General features: G+C 35.0%; 1 protein-coding gene across 4 annotated transcripts in view; it reads right to left on the bottom strand.

Moving 5' to 3' along the window:
- The window catches only part of SMC6 (structural maintenance of chromosomes 6), a 76,777-nt gene that overhangs the window by 18,220 nt on the left and 35,854 nt on the right, over positions 1-22,703 (bottom strand). For all 4 annotated transcript variants that reach the window (XR_009521486.1, XR_009521487.1, XM_060027066.1 and 1 more), the window contains exons 16-22: positions 20,460-20,574; positions 13,494-13,654; positions 9,957-10,092; positions 8,651-8,731; positions 7,371-7,541; positions 2,464-2,601; positions 1,332-1,477 (exon numbers count right to left, since the gene is read on the bottom strand). Coding sequence is in view for 2 of the 4 variants with exons in the window: in XM_060027066.1 (XP_059883049.1) it covers positions 1,332-1,477; positions 2,464-2,601; positions 7,371-7,541; positions 8,651-8,731; positions 9,957-10,092; positions 13,494-13,654; positions 20,460-20,574 (948 nt within the window). In the remaining 2 variants the exon portion in view is untranslated. The remainder of the gene's footprint in view (positions 1-1,331; positions 1,478-2,463; positions 2,602-7,370; positions 7,542-8,650; positions 8,732-9,956; positions 10,093-13,493; positions 13,655-20,459; positions 20,575-22,703) is intronic.

Raw genomic sequence — 22,703 nt, 5'->3', positions numbered from 1 at the left:
CCCTAAAACAGCTTAGTGTACTACTTTTTGTATCTGCAAGGATGAAAACACATTCTCATATCATCTTGCCTTTGCATACAGAAACATTGAAAGCATATTTAATAATTTAATAAAATAAAAGTGAAAAAATTCATTGTCTGCCCTTTCACATTATATTTTTAAAACATGTAAGGTATTACCTATTTTAAAGAAAAACTTCTGTTACTATTTTTGTTTCTTCCCCTTTTTCCCCAAAGTTTGTGAAATCAGAATTGAGATCACTCCTGTTCCCTGCCTTTTTTAATATGAAAAATTCTTCATAAAGTTTAATAGTTATAATTTTCTACTGTAATTCAATCATTATCATCCAGTTATACAAGATTTCTAATTTTTTAGTGTTATACAAACTACTATGTATAAAATAAGTAAGTTACAGGAATATATTGTACAGCACAGGGAATATAGCCAATATTTTATAATAACTATAAAGGGACTACAATCTATAAAAATGCTGAATCACCATGTTGTACACCTGAAATATAATATTGTAAATCAACCATATCTCAACTAAAAAAAATACTAATGCTGCAATAAACATCCAAGTACAAATTGTTTTTTTCATTTTGGATTATAACAACAAAATTACTTGGCCAAATTGAAATTTTTAAAGGCGTTTAACATAAACTACCTTAAAACTTTTCAGAAAGGCTAATAACAATAACATCTAACATATTATGTATCCTATACGTTGTTTATTATGGGTCATCTCATTTAATCTTCATAACAACTCTATAAGGTAAGTACTATAATTATACCCATTTTATAGATGAGAAATTTGAGGTTCAGAGCAATTAGATAACTTTCCAAAGTCAGTTTAGTAGGTAACAGAATTGCAATTCAAACTGAGTTACTCTTGCTTCAGAACCCATGCTCTAACTAAACTAGAGCTTCCATTTTCACAAGTAATATAAAAATATCCATTTCACTGAAATCTCACTGACATGAAATATGTGTTCTTTTCATCTTGATATATATGAAAATGGCTTCTAATTGTTTTGCTTTGCATTTCTTTGATTACTTCTGAAGCTGAACATCCTCATGTCTATATGAATCTTACAGGTATAAAAATGGCAACTATGTTAAAATGTCATTCTGTAATGAGTTCTGTAATAATTCCGAAGGAAAAATGTTTATTATTAATAATACATGTACGAAAGGCTAGTTTAGCTATAACTATATGCCATAGCAACACTTTACCCAAATTTAAGATTGATATATAAATGTTATTTTTTGTCTCACTATTACGTATCTATGGATAATATCATAAAGTAGAAAAGCGAGCAATCACTTACCTCATTATTTCCTCTCGATCTCCATGACTAGCATGTTCTGCCTGTATCTTTTGTCTTAATCTATTAATTTCTTTGTCTAGAATTGATGCAGATTTTTTTACTTCTATCCGCTCTGGGCAGATTTGTCTTGCTTGTGACATTTTCTCCTAAGATAACAGATGTTTAACTTTAAAACTCTTCTTTGATATAACAATTCACTGTACTACTTGTGCCAAAGTATGCAAAATAGAACTCTGAACTTATGTTTAAGAAATGTATCTTAATTACGTTTAATATCATTATTGTTCTAAGCTTTATACTGAGAATACGGTCCAGAGTTGTCATAATCTTCAAGAGAAAATTGCATTGGTGTGCACACTTTAATAATTTGTAAGAGCTCCATAACTTCCTAGTGAAACAAATTTCAAGTAGCAGTTATGAAAGGTTTGGCACCCAGGGTGCTGAGGTCAGACATAGCATTCTGTGTGTTTTAGGATGGATTCTGAACATCAAATAGTACTGAAACACAAAGACCCTCGTGTTTGTAACATATCAAACATAGTATTTATATTCACGACATTTGTAGTACAGTAAGTTTTAAACAATAGGGAAATGAATTACAGAGTTTAAATCATTTTCCTAAGACATGTAAAAGCAAAGCTGGAATTCATCTCTTTTAGGTTAAACCACGGTTGCCCTCAACTTACTCTCCTCTAAAAACAAGGCTGCTGCTTTCAGTTGTCAACAAACGTTATCTAGTAAGTGGGAGCTGAACTGCAACCCAGCTCACACCCAAGTTACTCAGAGGCAGGGGAGCATTTTTCTGACATAAAGCTGTATGCACTTGCCAACCTGGGCATTTAAGGAACTATTTCAGTGGAGGGCGTGCCATTTTCCAAATCACTCAGTGACACTACATGGGGCTGTGGCAGTGCTGCCTAAAGTCCTCTTCATGTTGATCTAAGAAGTCCCCACACTCTGAGAGTCCCTCAGTCTTTTCCTCTGTTGATTCACTGAAACAGCTGTTACTTCATACAAAACAGATAGTCATCGGACAACATGTCTATGTTTGGAAAACATGACATTAGGAAAACACACTTTAATAATCATGACTAAGGGTGTAAACAAAACATTAAAAAAAATGATGGATAACCTCTAGTTCTTTTTCTTTCATATCTAATTCTCGTTTCTTTTTATTTAAAGTATCCAAGTGTTCTTTTTGCTTTTCTTCATAATGCCGTTTCCCTCGTTTTTGGTTATCCACTTCGGAATCAGCAAGGTTTAATTCATCCTGTTTAAATAAAACCAAAATAATCTATAAAGATTGCTTTAAAAAATTATCAGCATAGGCATAAACTAATTGACAACTCAATAAGTGGACAGGATTATGCTGCTTTAAGAGGCAAGTGTTATTAAGTTCATATCCATATGTTTCTGAAGAGAAGTGAAGAGTTTCCCAAATTGAGAAGTCACATTATCAAATTAAAGTTCTTGTATGAAGTCTCCATACCTTATGGTGCTCTCAACTTTATTTTGGTAAACAAGGCAGTTTCCTGGGAAGCTACGGTAGCCTGAAAAGACTTAAAACAATGCAAGTGTTGTATATTACAGAGGTACCTGACAGAGGAAACCTGGTTTTAAAAAAAGGTGAATTGGGGTGGAGGAGGAAAAGATGTGAAGAAATTTAACACTGACTTATTTGGTCATCATTTCTGGAGGTGTAACCTCATAATTTTGAGAACAAAATATAATTGTAAAGAAGCTATCCCAAGTTCACTTTAAAGGGAAACAGTAGTAAACTATAAGGTAAAGATGCATATTGGAACGCACAGCAACCACTGGGAAAAAAAACAAAAAAAACAACAATTGTAGCTAAACAAACTAGTAGAGGAAATTTTAAAAAGGAACACTAAAAATTACTTGGCTAATCCCAAAAGAAAGAAATAAAGAGAAGAAATACAAATAAGAACAAATAACAGCTAACCATTACTTTTAAGACGAAATATCAACTGCTTTTTTTGTGTGTGTGTGCTACGCGGGCCTCTCACTGTTGTGGCCTCTCCCGTTGCGGAGCACAGGCTCCGAAAGCGCAGGCTGAGCGGCCATGGCTCACGGGCCCAGCCGTTCCGCGGCATGTGGAATCTTCCCGGACCGGGGCACGAACCCGTGTCCCCTGCATTGGCAGGCGGACTCTCAACCACTGCGCCACCAGGGAAGCCCAAAAGATGATTTATTAAAAGTGCTATATTTAAAATAATATAGATGAAAGAGAAGATCAAGAGCTCTGGAAAAATCCATCACTCAACTCTTCTAATTACTCAAAATACAGCTCTAATCACCGTAAAGATGCCAACGCTGAAGACACATGAGAAAGGTTAAAAAAATTAATTCATGAAATGTAAATGAAACAAAGCAGTATTTCTAAATGTTAAATATATCACTTTGTACCTGTGATTTTGTGTTCATGTATAATTAAATTAGTAGACCTAATGTCAAGTACACATTTTGATTATTTTGCCTAATAATTTCATATATGAATGGCGACTAAAATACATTTTCCTTTGTTACTGGATTTTTCCCTTCTTATGGGCATCTGCCTTCTATTTGAGTACATGCAGTAAACAAATGTCTTTAAAGGAGGCATAGCCTGGTGAAAAGATTTTATTTAGAAGATTATATATATATATATATATATATATATATACACACACATAGCCACCAATTGTGGCAGCTTTCTCAAATACTGATATACAGATTGACTTCTTTATCATCAATTTGGATGTTTTAAAAAATATACAGATTTCCAAACTCCACCTTTGGAGATTCTGTTTTCGTAGGTTGAGAATCCCTGAATCTCAATTTTTAAAATGGCTCTTGATTTAATAACCACCAAATTAAATTTTAGTCGGTCTGTTTTTTGAGCCTAGTACTGGACATACATGCTATGATGATCATGTTCACCCTCAAGAATCACGGTTATAAGGAAAAAGAAACGACCGCAAACCAAAACAACAGCATCAAGGAAGACAGAATATTTGGAGATATCCCAAAAAGAAAAAGAACATGTGAAGTATCTAAAAATTGCAAGTATTTACCTCATATAAAAGAATAGATTTAGGCTATTTGCTGACCTAAGAATACAATTTACTGCATCTTGCTCGTACTGCTAAAAATAACTATCACTCAAGATAGACACTTAATAATATACAGCTTTTATAGCAGAGTTCTATTAAAAATAAAAACATTGTTATATGGAGTACGGAGATACTCTGTTCCTTTACTTTGAGGAGAATAAAAGAAAATGGGTGCAATGTATATAGTAGGAGATACTACAGTTAGAAATGGCAATACCTCATGAAACAGAATGGTTAAACACTAATTTTTCTAATCATTTTTGGTAGAATCTTTCAAAATAAATATGTCCACGTTTGCTTTAGGGAACCAAATCAGCTTTCTAGAGCCAAAGGGGTCAATTATATCAGGGCAGATTTGTGCTGCTTAATCTTTTCTCCTAGCAACTTTAGAAAGGGAAAGACTTGACTTATAAAATAGGATGAAAAGAATTTAATGTTCTTTTCTCCACGTTTATCATGGCTTTTGACTTGTCCTTATATATTTAATAAATTTGTATCATAGGTACCATCAAATTTAAAACTAAAAAGGAACCAAGAGAGTATTTCTTTTACTTTCATGTTGTTGATGGTGAAACAGAGACTTAGAGATATTAAAAACCAGTTAGTGACACTCATCCTGGTTTTGGGGTGAGGACTAGGTTGGATTAGATCTAAAATTAATCCTGATGTAGCCCTAAAAAGTTCAGCCTTTAAAAAGATAGGCTGAGATGCTAGAAGGGACAGAATCACTGAAAAATTTTATTCTCTTTGATGCCTAAATCACCAATTTTAGTTACCCGACAACACTGGATAAATTGCTACAGTATGTATTATAGCCACTTGCTTCATATAACTCTACATCAATTATGAGGTTTTAAAAAGCTACAGATCATTAGATCTTGGAATTTTCAAAAGCATGGTCAGCCTCAATCCAAATAAACACTTATGTCTCTATCAGAAACTGAGAGGCCCTCCTACTCCAAAATGCAGACCATCATTTTTGATGTAGGTCATGCTCCCTGTACAAAAAATTTAATTTGTGACTAAAGCATTAAGTTTGCAGTGTAAATCAAAATAAACTGTTCAAAGGGAGAAAAATACTGAAATCTTATGCGAAGATTTCAATGACTACATATTTGAACAGAGTATTCCACTCCTCACCACTCCTCTGACACAAAATGAACAAACATCCTGATAGCAAACAGATTACATTTAGAAGCTGCTAATATATCACAAAGACAGTTTCTGAGGAATTAAATTCTTTTGTTAGCCAAATATTCTTGGTCCTGTTGTTAGCTATTGGGATGGCTATTGGGATGTGATAGTGCAAAGGAAAACCCTCTTGGCTACTGGCTGACCGCATGCAGGTTTACTGAAGGACTCGTCTAGCTTTCACTTATTTGCAACCAAGGCAAAGAACTTAAGACCAAGAATTCTTACTGCCTTCTGCCCATATTTTCCACTCTTGAACTTATCTACACACTCCCAATTCCAGGAGTTGCATTAGCCTACACGTCCCTAAAAGAACAGAACACAGCTTATCCTTCATTTTTTGTTTTTAATTTTAAGCTATCTGGGACAATTCAGGTGCTAATTATTTCTTTTCCTATATTGTTTTAGCATACTTTATCATTTTGATTTTAAGTTTCCCTGCTCAATCCTTCACCCATTTAAAATTTTCTTTTATCTCATCTTTGTTTTAACTTCACTGCTCTAATTTCTGAGTTTTGAATTCTCTCTCTCCTATTCCTGACAATTTTCATACTTATTTTATTTCTTCTTATTCAATTTTCTTTTAAAAACTAATTTTGTCTTCTTTTTTATCTTGGACTTATTGTGTTTTTAATTCTAATTTCCTGTAGTAACTACTATTTGTCTTTTTCAATAGTATCCTTAATACTTTTTTCCTTCCTCAAACTTTATTATTAAAATTTTATATTCTTTTTAATCAGTAATTTATCAGTCTATTTTCCCATTTTTTATTCTTATCTCAAATAGAAAAAAGTAAACCACCTTGCATTACAATAGCAGGCAGGAATCACAGCTCTATGGAAAGCAGCTGTAGAGAGGCCACCGCAAACAGAGGAAAGTTGTTTCTGCTCGGGTCCTCCTCTGACTTCCTTTAATAAATTATGTTTTCTAAAATTGACAATGGAGACAATTACAGTAAAGTTCATATGCATGCAAATTCTTTAAAATTTTTAAAATGTCTAAATACATTTTGATTCAAAGGGGTAATTTTCCTGCAAAAAAAGGGGGTTATATCGTCAATAAACCTTTCTCCTCTTAAAACATACTATTAATTCTTCTCAATGTCTTATAAATAAAATTTGAGGTTTCGAGAATAATTGAGTTATTCATAAAAATGAGAATGATAATAAGCTACTTGACAACAAAGCTATTAAACGTGGTGAAATTTACAGAATTTAATTGTTAAATAACTTTATTTCCCTAATTTGGTTCCAAAAGTATGTGCTTTAAAAAAAAAAAAAAAGGCCGATTGAATTCTAGCTGGAATATAATGCAGATATGTTAATAAATGGGAATTGGGTAGCATTTTATTTCAAGCTGGCTTTTATATCAACTAATTCTTCAACTATTGCGGAAAAGTGGGACAAGAGAACAGATAAGCACAGAAACAGTATGGACAGATAAGATGTCCTGCCTCTAGTTCTAAAAGAAGAAAAAAATCTCACAAAATAAAAAGGTAACAAAAGCTGTAACCTTCTGGGGGGTCAGAAATTTGGCAATTTATTCTCCTTAAAGGCGTGAGCAGAGTGTTTAATTCTACTTGATCTAATGACGAAAAGCTGGTTTACAGCCCGGTTTTATACAGTTACATTTACAGTTAGCCATAAATTCTGTTGAGGTAATATCTAGCCGGTATATAGTGTATATAAAACTGAAACATAAAAAATATATATAGTAGAGTAACAATAATACATACCTTAAGTGGATCTGCTAGCTCTGATAGCTGATTAATTTTCTGTTTAATTGCATCATACTTGTTTTCCGCTTCTATTTTCAGACTTTTAAAATGTTCCATATTCTCTTTTTGTTGTTCCATGTTTTTCTCAACCATTTTCATTTTGATTTTATTTTCTTGAGCTTCATCTTCCTGGCAACATTTACAGAGCATACAGAATTAATTAAAACACTTTTAAGTAATCAAATAGAAAAACAGTACAAACAATTCTAGAAGAGGAGAAACTATAGGCTACAAGTAAATCAGATTAAAGACAAATACAAAGAACAAATTATGATATTTTCATACTCTTAATGGTAAATTAGGAGGTAGAAGAAATAGGTTCAAAAATAGAAAAGGATTACATTTAGAAGACAAACTACATTGTGCTTGAGGTCATAATCAAAAGGGGTAACTTTTATTCTATCTACTCACTTTTTCTTTCAAAATATAATGTATATAAATATATATCTTATGCCAGACAATGTGTTAGATGCTGAGTAAACAAAAATAAACAAGACACAGCCCATACCTTTAAGAAATTTAGTCTATCAATAAAAGTAATGAAAGCAGAAAAACATTGAGTGGAAAACCAGATTACTAATAAAAAATGAAGACAAATTCTTATTAGAGTAAAGCTCCATTGGTGCAGGGACTTGAACTGTTTTGTTCACTGTTGTGTCCCTCAGCATTTAACATGATGCCTGGTAGAGAGGAGACAATTGGTAAAAACTGATTCATTTTAACAAGACTCTGCAATCTATCTAATTCACTACTTATGGTAACCCAGAGAGCTGAGCTGAATGTCATAAAAAGATGTCTAAGAGAAATTAAAATAGAGTAATAAATATGTGGTGAATTAAAACCATTAACTTGGAAAAAAGAAAATAATGCCAAGAGGCCAACTTCAACTGACTAAAAAATATCACTAATATTGATACTGATTAATTCTGAAAAAAACTGCTAGGTAGTTTGGTTTGAAAGGGCACTATTTACATAATAAACTCTGATAAAGTATTATTTCATGTATCAACAGAAGAAGACAAAACCAATTACAATGCATGCAAGTTACATATACAAAATATTAAGGAACTTGAAGGCCATACACCAGGTAGTTTCTACCTTATTTGTAAATGGATATAGCAATCATAAAAAGTAGCCTCAAAAAAGGATTTTTTTATAAAGCTGAGAGTAGATACTCTTAACTTAAATGACAGATTTCTCCTTTAACATTACATTTAAATTGAGGAAAAGAATCTTACCAAGGTTGCAATATCTACAGACTGGTGTTCTTCTATATTCTCAAGTTCCCGAATTTCAGAAATACTTCTTCTTATTGTCATCTTTTGAAAAACAGTATTTAGATTTTAGTAAATAGAAATAAATGAAAAATAAAAACCCTGGGCAAGGATGTATTAATCAACAAAGTTCTACTCTGCTTTATGTTACAGAAGGATTCCATAGTTAATGAAAGAGACATATTACTATTAAATGAACCAAAGAAAAGTATGTATAAAGTCTGCCTTGATCACCATTATTGCTAATCCACTCTCATGCAAAGCAGATATAAGTACTCCACCTTAGCATTTAAAATGATGACAGTGTTGAGTCCACAGAGAAAGTACTTTCCTGAAACATCCAGTCTCAAGTTATGGAAAGATTACTCCAGTGGTTCTTAAAGTCCAATCCCACTATCTCCTGGGTGTCTCTGAGACTCTTTCAGAGGGTCCATGAAGTCAACACTATTTTCATAAAAACACTAAGGCATTATTTATTTAAAAGCCTTTTTTTTTTATATTTATTTTATTTTATTTATTTTTGGCTGTGTTGGGTCTTTGTTGCTGCGCTCAGGCTTCTCATTGTGGTGGCTTCTCCTGTTGCAGAGCACGGGCTCTAGGTGCGCGGGCTTCAGTAGTTGTGGCACGTGGGGTCAGTAGCTGGGGTTCGCGGGCTCTAGAGCACAGGCTCAGTAGTTGTGGCGCACAGGCTTAGCTGCTCTCTGGCACATGGGATCTTCCCGGACCAGGGCTCAAACCCGTGTCCCCTGCATTGGCAGGAGGATTCTTAACCCCTGTGCCACGAGGGAAGCCTGGCATTACTTTTTTTTTTAAGACCAATTTTACTATGGATTTCTTACAGGTGTACAGGAGGTTTATAACTATGATGTGTAATATTGCAACAGACTGATTACAGAAGCTGATATGACAGTTCAGGTGAATTTTATTAAACCAGATGTTAGAGATTTTAAAAAATATAAAAAACGTCAATCTTTTTACTAAATCTTTTTGGTTTTGGAAAATAGTTATTTTTCATAAAAATGTTATTTATGCTAACACATAATGTACTTATTATTTTTAAATGAATTAATAAACATTCTTAAATTTTGCTTTAATTTTTAATAACATGAATACTGATAGATAAAACCCAAACAAGCAAAAGCTCTTTTAAGATTGTAAAGGGGCTTGAGGCCAAAATAGTTGAGAACTATTCGTCTAACTAAATGAATGTTAAGACCTTAAAAATAACTTGGAAATGATTAAGTTGAGAAAACAAATGATGTTTTTTTACCTTTAACTCTCTATAATGCAGTTGGCACCTTCTAAGAAGTTCTTCATTGTGTTTAATATCCTTTTCAAGGGCAGACAAATGTTGCTGAAGATTTGATATCTGGGCTTTCTTATTTTCAACCTCATTCTCCAAGTCACTTAATAGAGAAGAGAGGGTAAAAAAATACTTTAAATTTACTTCTGAATATTACAAATATTTAGATCTTTACAAAGAAAACCCTATTTTTAATAGCTTTTTTGCAAAACCTATGCAGTTAACCAGTTCTCTATTCCTACCACGTAATTCAAAACATGAAAATACAGAGATTTCAAAAAACATCTTCTAAACTGGAATTAAATTTTACTTACTTCATTAGTAAGTATTTATGATTTATCTGTGGTAGGCATTGTGCACAGTGATAGGCAGAGGTAGAAAAAAAATTAAGGCATAAAGGAATCAAACAAAAAGGCAAAACATCAGGAAATAAACCATAACATTGAAATGTGAACAGGACACTGCACTATATGTCCACAATACGACGGGAACCTAAGAGTAAGTCTGGGAGAAGTGACAACTGACTTGTGTTCTCTGAAGTTTTCACCAGATGGACCACCTAGAGAAGATGGAAGGCACACGAAGGCACAAAGAGGTGAAAAACAAATAAGACTGAAGGTCAGTAAAACTGAAGGTCAGCTCAACATTTCCTGTGGTGAATAAATGCTATGAATGTGTGGGGAGTGAAAGGGAAGGAGAGGAGGACAATGAAAAGAGGTGGAGGGAAAGGTCGGCAGATGCCAAAGCCATAAGGGGTCTCTATGCCAGCAGAGGCAACTGTCTTTCAGAAGTGATCTTTTCCTGTTTCACTGACTCTGTCTTCTAAAACTCTGTGCCTGGTGGAAGAGAACCACCTGTGCAATTAAGAACAACTCTTCTCTGATAAAGAGAGTACGCCAGATTTCACTAAGATGCACACTTTTCCACATTTTAACATCTCTGAATTCTGAAATCATCTTCCAGTCCATGGTTCAACTATCAATACTTTTCTTTTTTACTGGTATATAAAATAACAGAGCATCTTAAATTTGATGAACTATTAGAACCGTGCTACCTTGTGGAATTCTCAAAATTAAAAACAAAAATCAATGATGTTAGCTGAATGAATGATAAACAAATGAGAAAAAGAAAAAGAGGAGAATAAGTGTGGTATTTCTGGTAAAAATGGAGCCAGAGGCAAAAACTGTTTCAGAGCCATCTTTCATCAACAGGAACCTGCCAGTGCTGAGTTGATGAGGGTATAGAAAAGCCTACTTCATATATTCATAGTGTGGGAGGGGGTTAGGGAATCAATTGCTCTGTAGTCATTTGACAATTGCTATTAAATGATCAACTTATATAATAATAAAATAAAATTTAAATATTTTAATAAATATTAAGGCTCATTTAGTATTATTAAGTGTTAAAAATATTAGTAATTGTTTAATGTTATTAAATATTTAAAATCAGGTCATAAATTGTATGTTAATAAAACAATGAATTTTAAAATTTTTAAATTCACACATTCTTTGACTCAGCATTTTCACCATTTAGAATTTAATCTATGCACATACTTTCAGAAGTATGCCATGATACACATGTGCGTTCTCACTGCAGCACTGCTATAGTAGGAGAAAACTGCAGATAACACATATGTCCATCAACAGGAACTGGTCAGGTAGATTATGGAACAGCCATACCAAGGGGCAGCTCTAAGTGTCCTGATATGGAACAATCTCCAAGATATAATATTGAGACAAAAAGCAAGACACAGAAACCATATGTGTACTTATACACAGCACAAATGGATGAACCTTGAAAACATTATACCTAAGTGGGGGGCAAAGGACTTCACTTTTCATTGCATTCATTTCTGTACTGTTTGAATTTTCTCACCATATGCCTATATTACTTTTAATCATTTTTAAAATGTCAACAGGGACTGTGGAGAGATGGAATTATAAGCTACTTTTGTTTTCCAATTTATATTTTCTGTATTTAAAAAACACCAGTGAATTATTTTAAATTTCCAAATATCAGACAACTATCATACTGGTTCAGGTCAAAACAGATGACACAAATATCATTTAAGTATCATGATAACTTAGTACATTTTCAATCAATAAAGTTTATCAAGGTGAGAAACAATTTTTAAAAAACCAATGTTCACCTGGCTTTTAAAACAAAAGCTCTGTCCACTACACATTGATGCAAATATTTTAGCTAAAAATGAAGCCAATTATTAACTTCATAAGTAAGTCTTAAACCATTACTACTAAAATGCTAGAATCAGGGATCCTGATTTGCTGCTGATACACTTACTACCTTTTCCAAGAATGTCATACTTTTTTTAAAGATGTGGAACACAAATGCACAAGGCATTTTTTGTTGAAAGAAAAAGCATGAATTACACACAGTAACATTACCATGATATTGTTTATACATTTACATTCATGTTCGCTTGAGTACTATATAATTTAGTCTTACCCAGTTAAGAATTAGAGGGGCCTGATTTAAATGTCATGGCACAGCGGACAAAAATTTATCACTTTACAGGTCACTTTTATACAGGTACGTTCAGACATTGATGAATTTTCATCTATCCTATCACAAAGATTCAGTGTCAATTTAAAATGTGTGTTGAGTGCTGTAATAACAAGTTGCAGATCATTCAACAGTTTTCTGTTGCTAAAAAAGAAATTTTACTAAACTTCCCAATATCCACTATGGTTATTTTGCTTTATGCTGCTCTCATAATCATACAAAAATAACTAATATAATTTGAAAATCAGGTATCTATTTTAAAAAAACCTCATTTCCCCCTATCTATAAAAGCCATTTAGAATACTTTCACCTTTACTCAGTTTTCTTAGATAGTGCTTTTACCTAAGTTCTATGTTCTTCTGCTTGAGGTCTTCTAGGTCACTAATTCAGCTCCACCTTATCAATTCATCAACTGATAGTTCAGTTGGGAAAATCATGCTTTTTTCATACCAAAAATTCTTTTTGCACACGTTTGAATCTTATTAAGTACCTTTAGCTTTTTGTTTGGCTTTTCACTGCATCTCCTCTAGCAGCTCTATCTCCCTAAGCATTTGATCTAACGGTGCCGACTGATTTTTCTTCTAGAACAGTGTGACTCAAAGTACCAGGCAGAGACACAGCAAGGACCTTGAGCCAGAATGTATACCCAGCACACTTGTACTCTCGCTGAGAAAAATCAGCAAAACTAAACAATGGTATAGTGATGTAGCTGATTTACATTCTGAGTTAAGCTCCTTACCTCCTTGCAGACAGGTAATAATCAATGTGCAGACCAGCTCATCAAGCCCAGAATACTGTCATCAAAGTCATGATGGAAAATAACCATCAATCTAGAATTCTACATCCAGCTAAAGGATCTTTTAAGACCAACAGATCACTCACAATTCTTCACTGACATAACTACTAATAGAGTAATATGAAAAGAAATGAACCCCAAAGAACTAGTGGGAATAATACAGTAAAGCTACACTGGACACTAACCTTATTTCAGAATCCACATCTCTGCTGAGAAACTTAGGTCTTGTATATTCAGATGAATAATAACGCCCTGCAAAAACTTGATCACCATCAGCAGTAAAAGCTTCTCTACAATTCTTGGGTGGCTTTTGGGACTGCATTACTGCACGAGCTACAGAATTATTCTAAAAAAACAGAGGGGAAAATACATTTTAAAAATATGCCAAAGCATTTCTGTTGTACATAATTTCAAAATATTACCTAAATTACCAAAAATTTTGGTAATAGGTGTTACCAAAAATACCTATTCAAGTATTTTTATTTAAACATTCAAATGAAATAATTCCATGAGAAAAATAAAATAATTTAAAAAACAACTTTCAAGATTCAAAGAATTAAACTATTAAGAGTCTTAAAAACATAAGAAATGATGTTTTATGACAAACTGATATTTTTTTTTGAATTTTATTTATTTTTTATACAGCAGGTTCTTATTAGTCATACATTTTATACATATCAGTGTATACATGTCAATCTCAATCTCTCAGTTCATCACACAACACCCCCACCCCCCGCCCCGCCACTCTCCCCACTTGGTGTCCATACCTTTGTTCTCTACATCTGTGTCTCTTATTTCTGCCCTGCAAACCGGTTCATCTGTACCATTTTTCTAGGTTCCACATATATGCATTAATATACGATATTTGTTTTTCTCTTTCTGACTTACTTCACTCTGTATGACAGTCTCTAGATCAATCCAAGTCTCTACAAATGACCCAATTTCATTCCTTTTTATGGCTGAGTAATATTCCATTGTATATATGTACCACATCTTCTTTATCCATTCGTCTGTCAATGCACATTTAGGTTGCTTCCATGACCTGGCTGGTGTAAATAGTGCTGCAATGAACAATGGAGGGCATGTGTCTTTTTGAATTATGGTTTTCTCTGGGTATATGCCCAGTAGTGGGATTGCTGGGTAATACAGTAATTCTATTTTTAGTTTTTCAAGGAACCTCCATACTGTTCTCCATAGTGGCTGTATCAATTTACATTCCCACCAAGCGTGCAAGAGGGTTCCCTTTTCTCCACACCCTCTCCAGCATTTGTTGTTTGTAGATCTTCTGATGATGCCTATTCTAACTGGTGTGAGGTGATACCCCATCATAGTTTTGCTTTGCATTTCTCTAATATTTAGTGATGTTGAGCAGCTTTTCATGTGCGTCTTGGCCATCTGTATGTCTTCTTTGGAGAAATGTCTATTTAGGTCTTCTCATTTTTTGATTGTTTTTTTTCTTTTTTAATATTGAGCTGCATGAGCTGTTTATGTATTTTGGAGATTAATCCTTTGCCCGTTGATTCATTTGCAAATATTATCTCCCATTCTGAGGGTTGTCTTTTCGTCTTGTTTGTAGTTTCCTTTGCTGTGCAAAAGCTTTTAAGTTTCATTAGGTCCCATTTGTTTATTTTTATTTCCATTACTCTAAGAGGTGGATAAAAAAATATCTTGCTGTGATTTATGTCGAAGAGTGTTCGTCCTATGTTTTCCTCTAAGAGTTTTAGAGTGTCCGGTCTTACATTTAGGTCTCTAAATCATTTTGAGTTTATTTTTGTGTATGGTGTTAGGGAGTGTTCTAATTTCATTCTTTTACATGTAGCTGTCCAGTTTTCCCAGCACCACTTATTGAAGAGACTGTCTTTTCTCCATTGTATATCCTTGCCTCCTTTGTCATAGATTAGTTGACCATAGGTGCATGAGTTTATCTCTGGGCTTTCTATCCTGTTCCATTGATCTATATTTCTGTTTTTGTACCAGTACCATATTGTCTTGAGGACTGTAGCTTTGTAGTATAGTCTGAAGTAAGGGAGTCCGATTCTTCCAGCTCCATTTCTTTTCCTCGAGATTGCTTTGGCTATTCGGAGTCTTTTGTGTCTCCATACAAATTTTAAGATTTTTTGTTCTAGTTCTGTAAAAAATGCCACTGTTAATTTGATAGGGATTGCACTGAATCTGTAGATTGCTTTGGATAGTATAGTCATTTTCACAATATTGATTCTTCCAATCCAAGAACATGGTATATCTCTCCATCTGCTTGTGTCATCTTTGATTTCTTTCATCAGTGTCTTATAGTTTACTGAGTACAGGTCTTTTACCTCCTTAGGTAGGTTTATTCCTAGGTATTTGATTCTTTTTGTTGCAGTGGTGAATGGGATTGTTCCCTTAATTTCTGTTTCTGATCTTTCGTTGTTAGTGTATAGGAATACAAGATTTCTGTGCATTAATTTTGTATCCTGCAACTTTACCAAATCCATTGATTAGCTCTAGTAGTTTTCTGGTGGCATTTTTAGGATTCTCTATGTATAGTATCATGTCATCTGCAAACAGTGACAGTTTTACTTTTTATTTTCCACTGTGTATTACTTTTATTTCTTTTTCTTCTCTGATTGCTGTGGCTAGGACTTCCAAAACTATGTTGAATATAGTGGTGAGATGGACATCCTTGTCTTGTTCCTGATCTTAGAGGAAATGCTTTCAGTTTTTCACCACTGAGAATGATGTCTGCTGTGAGTATGTCTTATATGGCCTTTATTATGTTGAGGTGGGTTCCCTCTATGCCCACTTCCTGGAGAGTTTTTATCATAAATGGGTGTTGAATTTTGTAAAAAGCTTTTTCTGAATCTATTGAGATGATCAAATGGTTTTTATTCTTCAATTTGTTAATATATTGTATCACATTGATTAATTTGAGTATATCGAAGAAGCCTTGCATCCCTGGGATAAATCCCACTTGATCATGGTGTATGATCCTTTTAACGTGTTGCTGGATTCTGTTTGCTAGTATTTTGTTGAGGATTTTTGCATCTATATTCATCAGTGATATTGGTCTTTAATTTTCTTTTTTTGTAGTATCTTTGTCTGGTTTTGGTATCAGAGTGATGGTGGCCTCATAGAATGGGTTTGGGAGTGTTCCTTCCTCTGCAATTTTTTGGAAGAGTTTGAGAAGGATGGGTGTTAGCTCTTCCCTAAATGTTTGATAGAATTCACCTGTGAAGTCATCTGGTCCTGGACTTTTGTTTGTTGGAAGATTTTTAATCACAGTTTCAAGTTCATTACTTGTGATTGGTCTGTTCATATTTTCTATTTCTTCCTGGTTCAGTCTTGGAAGGTTATACCTTTCTAAGAATTTGTCCATTTCTTCCAGGTTGTCCATTTTATTGGCATAGAGTTGCTTGTAGTAGTCTCTTAGGATGCTTTGTATTTCTGTGGTGTCTGTTGTAACTTCTCCTTTTTCAGTTCTACTTTTATTGATTGGAGTCGTCTCCCTCTTTTTCTTGATGAGTCTGGTTAATGGTTTATCAATTTTGTGTATCTTCTCAAAGAACCAGCTTTTAGTTTTATTGATCTTTGCTATTGTTTTCTTTGTTTCTATTTCATTTATTTCTGCTCTGATCTTTATGATTTCTTTCCTTCTACTAACTTTGGGTTTTGTTTGTTCTTCTTTCTCTAGTTCCTTTAGGTGTAAGGTTAGATTGTTTATTTGAGATTTTTCTTGTTTCTTCAGGTAGGCTTGTAGTGCTATAAACTTCCCTCTTAGAACTGCTTTTGCTGCATTCCATAGGTTTTGGATTGTCTTGTGTTCATTGTCATTTGTCTCTAGGTATTTTTTAATTTCCTCTTTGATTTCTTCAGTGCTCTCTTGGTTATTTAGTAACGTATAAAATAACCTCCATGTATTTGTGTTTTTTACATTTTTTCCCCTGTAATTGATTTCTAATCTAATAGCATTGTGGTCAGAAAAGATGCTTGATATGATTTCAATCTTCTTAAATTTACTAAGTCTTGATTTGTGACACAAGATGTGATCCTGGAGAATGTTCCATGCGCACTTGAGAAGAAAGTGTAATCTGCTGTTTTTGGATGGAATGTCCTATAAATATCAATTAAATCTATCTGGTCTATTGTGTCATTTAAAGCTTGTGTTTCCTTATTAATTTTCTGTTTGGATGATCTGTCCATTGTTGTAAGTGAGGTGTTAAAGTCCCTCACTATTATTGTGTTATTTTCGACTTCCTCTTTTATAGCTGTTAGCAGTTGCCTTATGTATTGAGGTGCTCCTATGTTGGGTGTATATATAATTGTTATATCTTCTTTTTGGATTGATCCCTTTATCATTATGTAGTGTCCTCCCTTGTCCCTTGTATGTGTCCCTAGGTCTGAAATGGGTCTGTTGTAGACAGCATATATATGGGTCTTGTTTTTGTATCCATTCAGTGAGCCTGTGTCTTTTGGTTGGAGCATTTAATCCATTCACGTTTAAGGTAATTATCGATATGTATGCTCCTATTACCATTTTCTTAATTGTTATGGGTTTGTTTTTGTAGGTCCTTTTCTTCTCTTGTGTTTCTCACTTAGAGAAGTTCCTTTAGCATTTGTTGTAGAGCTGGTTTATGGTGCTGAATTCTCTTAGCTTTTGCTTGTGTGTAAAGCTTTTGATTTCTCCATCAACTCTGAATGAGATACTTGCTGGGTAGAGTAATATTGATTGTACGTTTTCCCTTTCATCACTTTAAATATATCATGCTACTCCCTTGTGGCTTGTAGAGCTTCTGCTGAGAAATCAGCTGTTAACCTTATGGGTGTTCTCTAGTATGATATTTGTCATTTTCCCTTGTTGCTGTCAATAATTTTTATTTTTATTTAATTTTTGTCAGTTTGATTACTATGTGTCTCAGCGTGTTTCTCCTTGGGTTTACCCTGTCTGGGACTCTCTGTGTTTCCTGGACTTGGGTGACTATTTCCTTTCCCATGTTAGGGAAGTTTTTCACTATAATCACTTCAAATATTTTCTCTGGTCCTTTCTCTCTCTCTCTCTCTTCTCCCCTGGGACCACTGTAATGCGAATGTTGTTACATTTAATGGTGTCCCAGGGGTCTCTTAGGCTGTCTTCATTTCTTTTTGTTCTTTTTTCTTTATTCTGTTCCACAGCAGTGAATTCCACCATTCTGTCTTCCAGGTCACTTATCCGTTCTTCTGCCTCAGTTATTCTGCTATTGATTCCTTGTAGTGTATTTTTTATTTCAGTTATTGTACTGTTCATCACTGTTTGTTTGTTCTTTAATTCTTCTAGGTCTTTGTTAAACATTTCTTGCATCTTCTCAATCTTTGCCTCCATTCTTTTCCAAGGTCCTGGATCATCTTCACTATCATTATTCTGAATTCTTTTTCTGGAAGGTTGCCTATCCCCACTTCATTTAGTTATTTTTCTGGGGTTTTATCTTTTTCCTTCATCTGGTACAAAGTCCTCTGCCTTTTCATTTTGTCTATCTTTCTGTGAATGTGGTTTTCCTTCCACAGGCTGCACAACTGTAGTTCTTCTTGCTTCTGCTGTCTGACCTTTGGTGGATGAGGCTATCTAAGAGGCTTGTGCAGGTTTCCTGATGGGAGGGACTGGTGGTGGGTAGAACTGGGTGTTGCTCTGGTGGGCAGAGCTCACTAAAACTTTAATCCTGTTTTCTGCTGATGGGTGGGGCTGGGTTCCCTCCCTGTTGGTTGTTTGCTCTGTGGCGACCCAGCACTGGAGTCTTCCCAGCTCTTTGGTGGGGTATTGGCTGACTCTGGGAGGGCTCATGCCAAGGAGTACTTCCCAGAACTTCTGCTGCCAGTGTCCTTGTCCCCACGGCGAGCCACAGCCAACCCCCACCTCTGCAGGAGACCCTCCCACACTAGCAGGGAGGTCTGGTTCAGTCTCCTATGGGGGTCACTGCTCCTTCCCCTGGGTCCTGATGTACACACTACTTTGTGTGTGCCCTCTAAGAATGGAGTCTCTGTTTCTCCCAGTCCTGTCGAAGTCCTGCAATCAAATCCTGCTAGCCTTCAAAGTCTGATTCTCTAGGAATTCCTCCTCCCATTGCCAGAACCCCAGGTTGGGAAGCCTGACGTGGGGCTCAGAACCTTCACTCCAGTGGGTGGAGTTCTATGGTATAAGTGTTCTCCAGTTTGTGAGTCACCCACGCAGCCGTTATGGGATTTGATTTTATTGTGATTGCACCCCTCCTACCATCTCATTGCAGCTTCTCCTTTGTCTTTGGATGTGGGGTATCTTTTTTGTAAGATACCAGATACTGGTCAGTTCCAGTGTCTTCCTGTCGATGACTGTTCAGCAGTTAGTTGTGATTCTGGGGCTCTCGCAAGAGGGAGTGAGCACACGTCCTTCTACTCCGCCATCTTGAACCAATCTCCCTGGTAAGATTTTATTTTTAAATTCTAATATTGCTATCCACTAAAGTTAAAGATTTTAAGTACTTTTTCACATGAAAATATTTACCTTAGAAATCTTATTTTTCATAGAAAAATGAAATCTTATTTTTTCTAAATGTCTTTTACACCCTAGAAAAGATGTGAGTGAACAGCAAATTCCAATAAAAGATTAGTACACTGAATTATGTAGGAAAAGCCTGGAAATATTTAGTATTTTACTTCCTAGAGGAAGTAAAAAGAGGATTAGGCTTAACTGAGGCCTAATCAACCTTCCTTGGAACAGACCCTTACAAGAGGACTTCATTATTTTCTTTCAAGTATCTGTCTAAAATATGAGAGGGCCAAGCCCACAAATAATTACAATATGAACTTGCAATTCACATATACACATTTGGATGATTGATGTCATTGCCTCTCAGGTTCCATTAATGAGAAAAAGAGACTCTGTTTGTATTAATTACACATTTGTTTTGAATTCCCTTGTCCCTTCTCAGCAAATTTATGCCAACAGATGGAACACAAATATTGGTGATCTAATCTAACAAGTACATATCAATAGAAATATGTACACTGATGAAGAATAAACATTGATTTATTTTACAGAACTCAAAGTTTTTTTAAGAAAAGAATTCATAAAATATCAAGTACTTAAGCAGAATAGGAATTTACATAACCAACCTCAGTTTAGGAAATTTAGAATAATATAAAATACAGCAAGCATCTGGTCTTACTTTGATCAGCAGCACTGTCTCTATGCTTCTCATGTCAATTAGGCTATTTGTGACAACTGCATTATCTATTTCTAAAGCTGTCAGAACTGTTGGGAACTCTGGATGATAAGCAGCTCTAGGAGACAAAAATATATAAGGATTAACTTACCAAATGGTAATTATATATGTATATTTTTTAAATGGGTGATGAGATGATGGATAGTAACAAGACATGGAAAATATGTGATAACGTTTGAAAACATCTGTAATAGGTTTATTTTATTTTATTAGCAAACATTTATATATTACTATGTGCTAGGCACTGTTCTAAGCATATTATAAATACAGTTGACCCGTGAACAATACGAGTTTGAACTGCATAGGTCCACTTATATGTGGATTCTTTTTCAATGAATACAGTATGCACTGCAATATCCATGGTTGTCAGAATCAGCAGATGCGGACTGTGGCTACAGAGGACCAAGTATGGGGCTTGAGCATCCACAGATTTTTATACCCACAGAGGGATATCCCTGTGGAAACCTGTATTAGCTCATTTAATCCTCAAAACAACTATATGAGATAGATAATATTATTCGCTCTTTTTTTTTTTTTTCCCCAAATGAGCTGCAGAGAGTTTAATAAGTTCCCCAATGTCATAAAGGTAAGAGGTCAGGCTAGGATTTAAACCAGGCAGCTCAGCTCTAGAACCCAGCAGATTCTCAATCATTATGTCCTATTGCCTGTTATACTTAATCATTACAATTTTCTTAAATCTTATACTCTATCATACAAACATAAAAGTCATTTAATTAAAACACATTGGGAAAAGGCAATGGCATTCTTACTGCTTTCTTAGTTCTAGAATTCCAAAACAAAGAAATATCTTTGTATATATGTTTTCCACTTATTCATTCATTAATTCAACATGTATTTACTGAGCACCTACTATGTGCAAGATGCTGTTCAGAGGATGAGGAGATAGCAGTAAACAAAACAGACTATATCCTTCTCCCCATGGAGCTTACACTCTACTGAAGGAAGACAGAAAAATCAAGAAAAAGTGGCATACTGTGCTTTTTCACACAGAAAGTGTCAGGAAAAGCCTTACTAAGGTGTCAACAGGCAGACATCTGAGGAAATGGGAGTTACATTAGCATAATGAAGAAGAGCATTTCGTGCCCAGGGAGCAGCATTTGCAAAGGCCCTAAGAGGGCTGTTGGAGAAGCCGGGAGGCCAGTGTGCTGTGGTGGATGAGCAGTGCTGGGAGTGCTACTGGACACAAGGACAGGAGAGATGGCAAGAGGACAGGTCATGTGGGTCCGAGAGGTCGCAGTTAGGCCTAAAGAGGATGAGAAAGTACAGGACGATTTGAGCAGAGGAATGACATGGTCTGACTTTACTCTGGCTGTGATATTGAGAGTGTGGATGGAAGGGAACCAGAAGCAAAACTCACTTGAGATATGATAATGGTGTGAACCAGGGTAGCACTGCAGAAGTGTTTAGATCCTGGATACATTTATAAAGTACAGCCAGTAGGATGTGGGATGGCAGAAAGAAGTCAAGGATGACTGAGGTTTTGGCTTGAGCAACTGAAAAATGGAGATGGGGATGACTATAGGAAGAGCAGTTTTTAGGGTGGATCTCAGGAGTTTGGCTTTTAGATATGTTAAGTTTCAAATGTCTTTTGGACATCAAAGTGGAAAATATAAATTGAATGTACTATATTCTGGAGTTCAGAGGAAAGAGCCCAGCTAGAAACATAATGTGGTGATCATCAGTGTATGGACTATATTTTAAGCCATGAAACTGGATGAGTTCACCCAGGAAGTAAGTGCTGGGAGTAGGTGCACATGGAGAAGAGGTCTGGAACACTGATACTGGAGGTTCCCAAGTGAGGAGAAATAAGCAGAAGACATTACAAAAGAATACCTAGAGATGTGGGAAAACAAGAAGAGTGACATCCTAGGGACCAAGTAAAAAAAGTGTTTCAGGAAGAATTAAACGATCAGCTGAATCAAATACTGCTGGTAGGTCAAGTCAGCGAGTGGGAAGGAAGGACGACAGGACCAAGCCAAGCAAGGCTCACTGGCGCCTGGACAAGAGCTGCTCTGGTGTGTGATGAAGCTATAAAAACTTGACTGGAGTAGGTTCAAGCAAGAAGGGGAAGAGAGAAGTTAGTGACACAGACAACTCTTCTGAGAAGTTTTTCCTGTTAAAAAGAGGCAGAGAAATAGGATAGTAACCTTAGGACAGAGTTCAAGT

This window comes from Delphinus delphis, chromosome 12 (genome assembly GCF_949987515.2).
Source record: "Delphinus delphis chromosome 12, mDelDel1.2, whole genome shotgun sequence".
NCBI lineage: Eukaryota > Metazoa > Chordata > Mammalia > Artiodactyla > Delphinidae > Delphinus > Delphinus delphis.
This window is presented reverse-complemented; position numbering and strand designations above follow the sequence as displayed.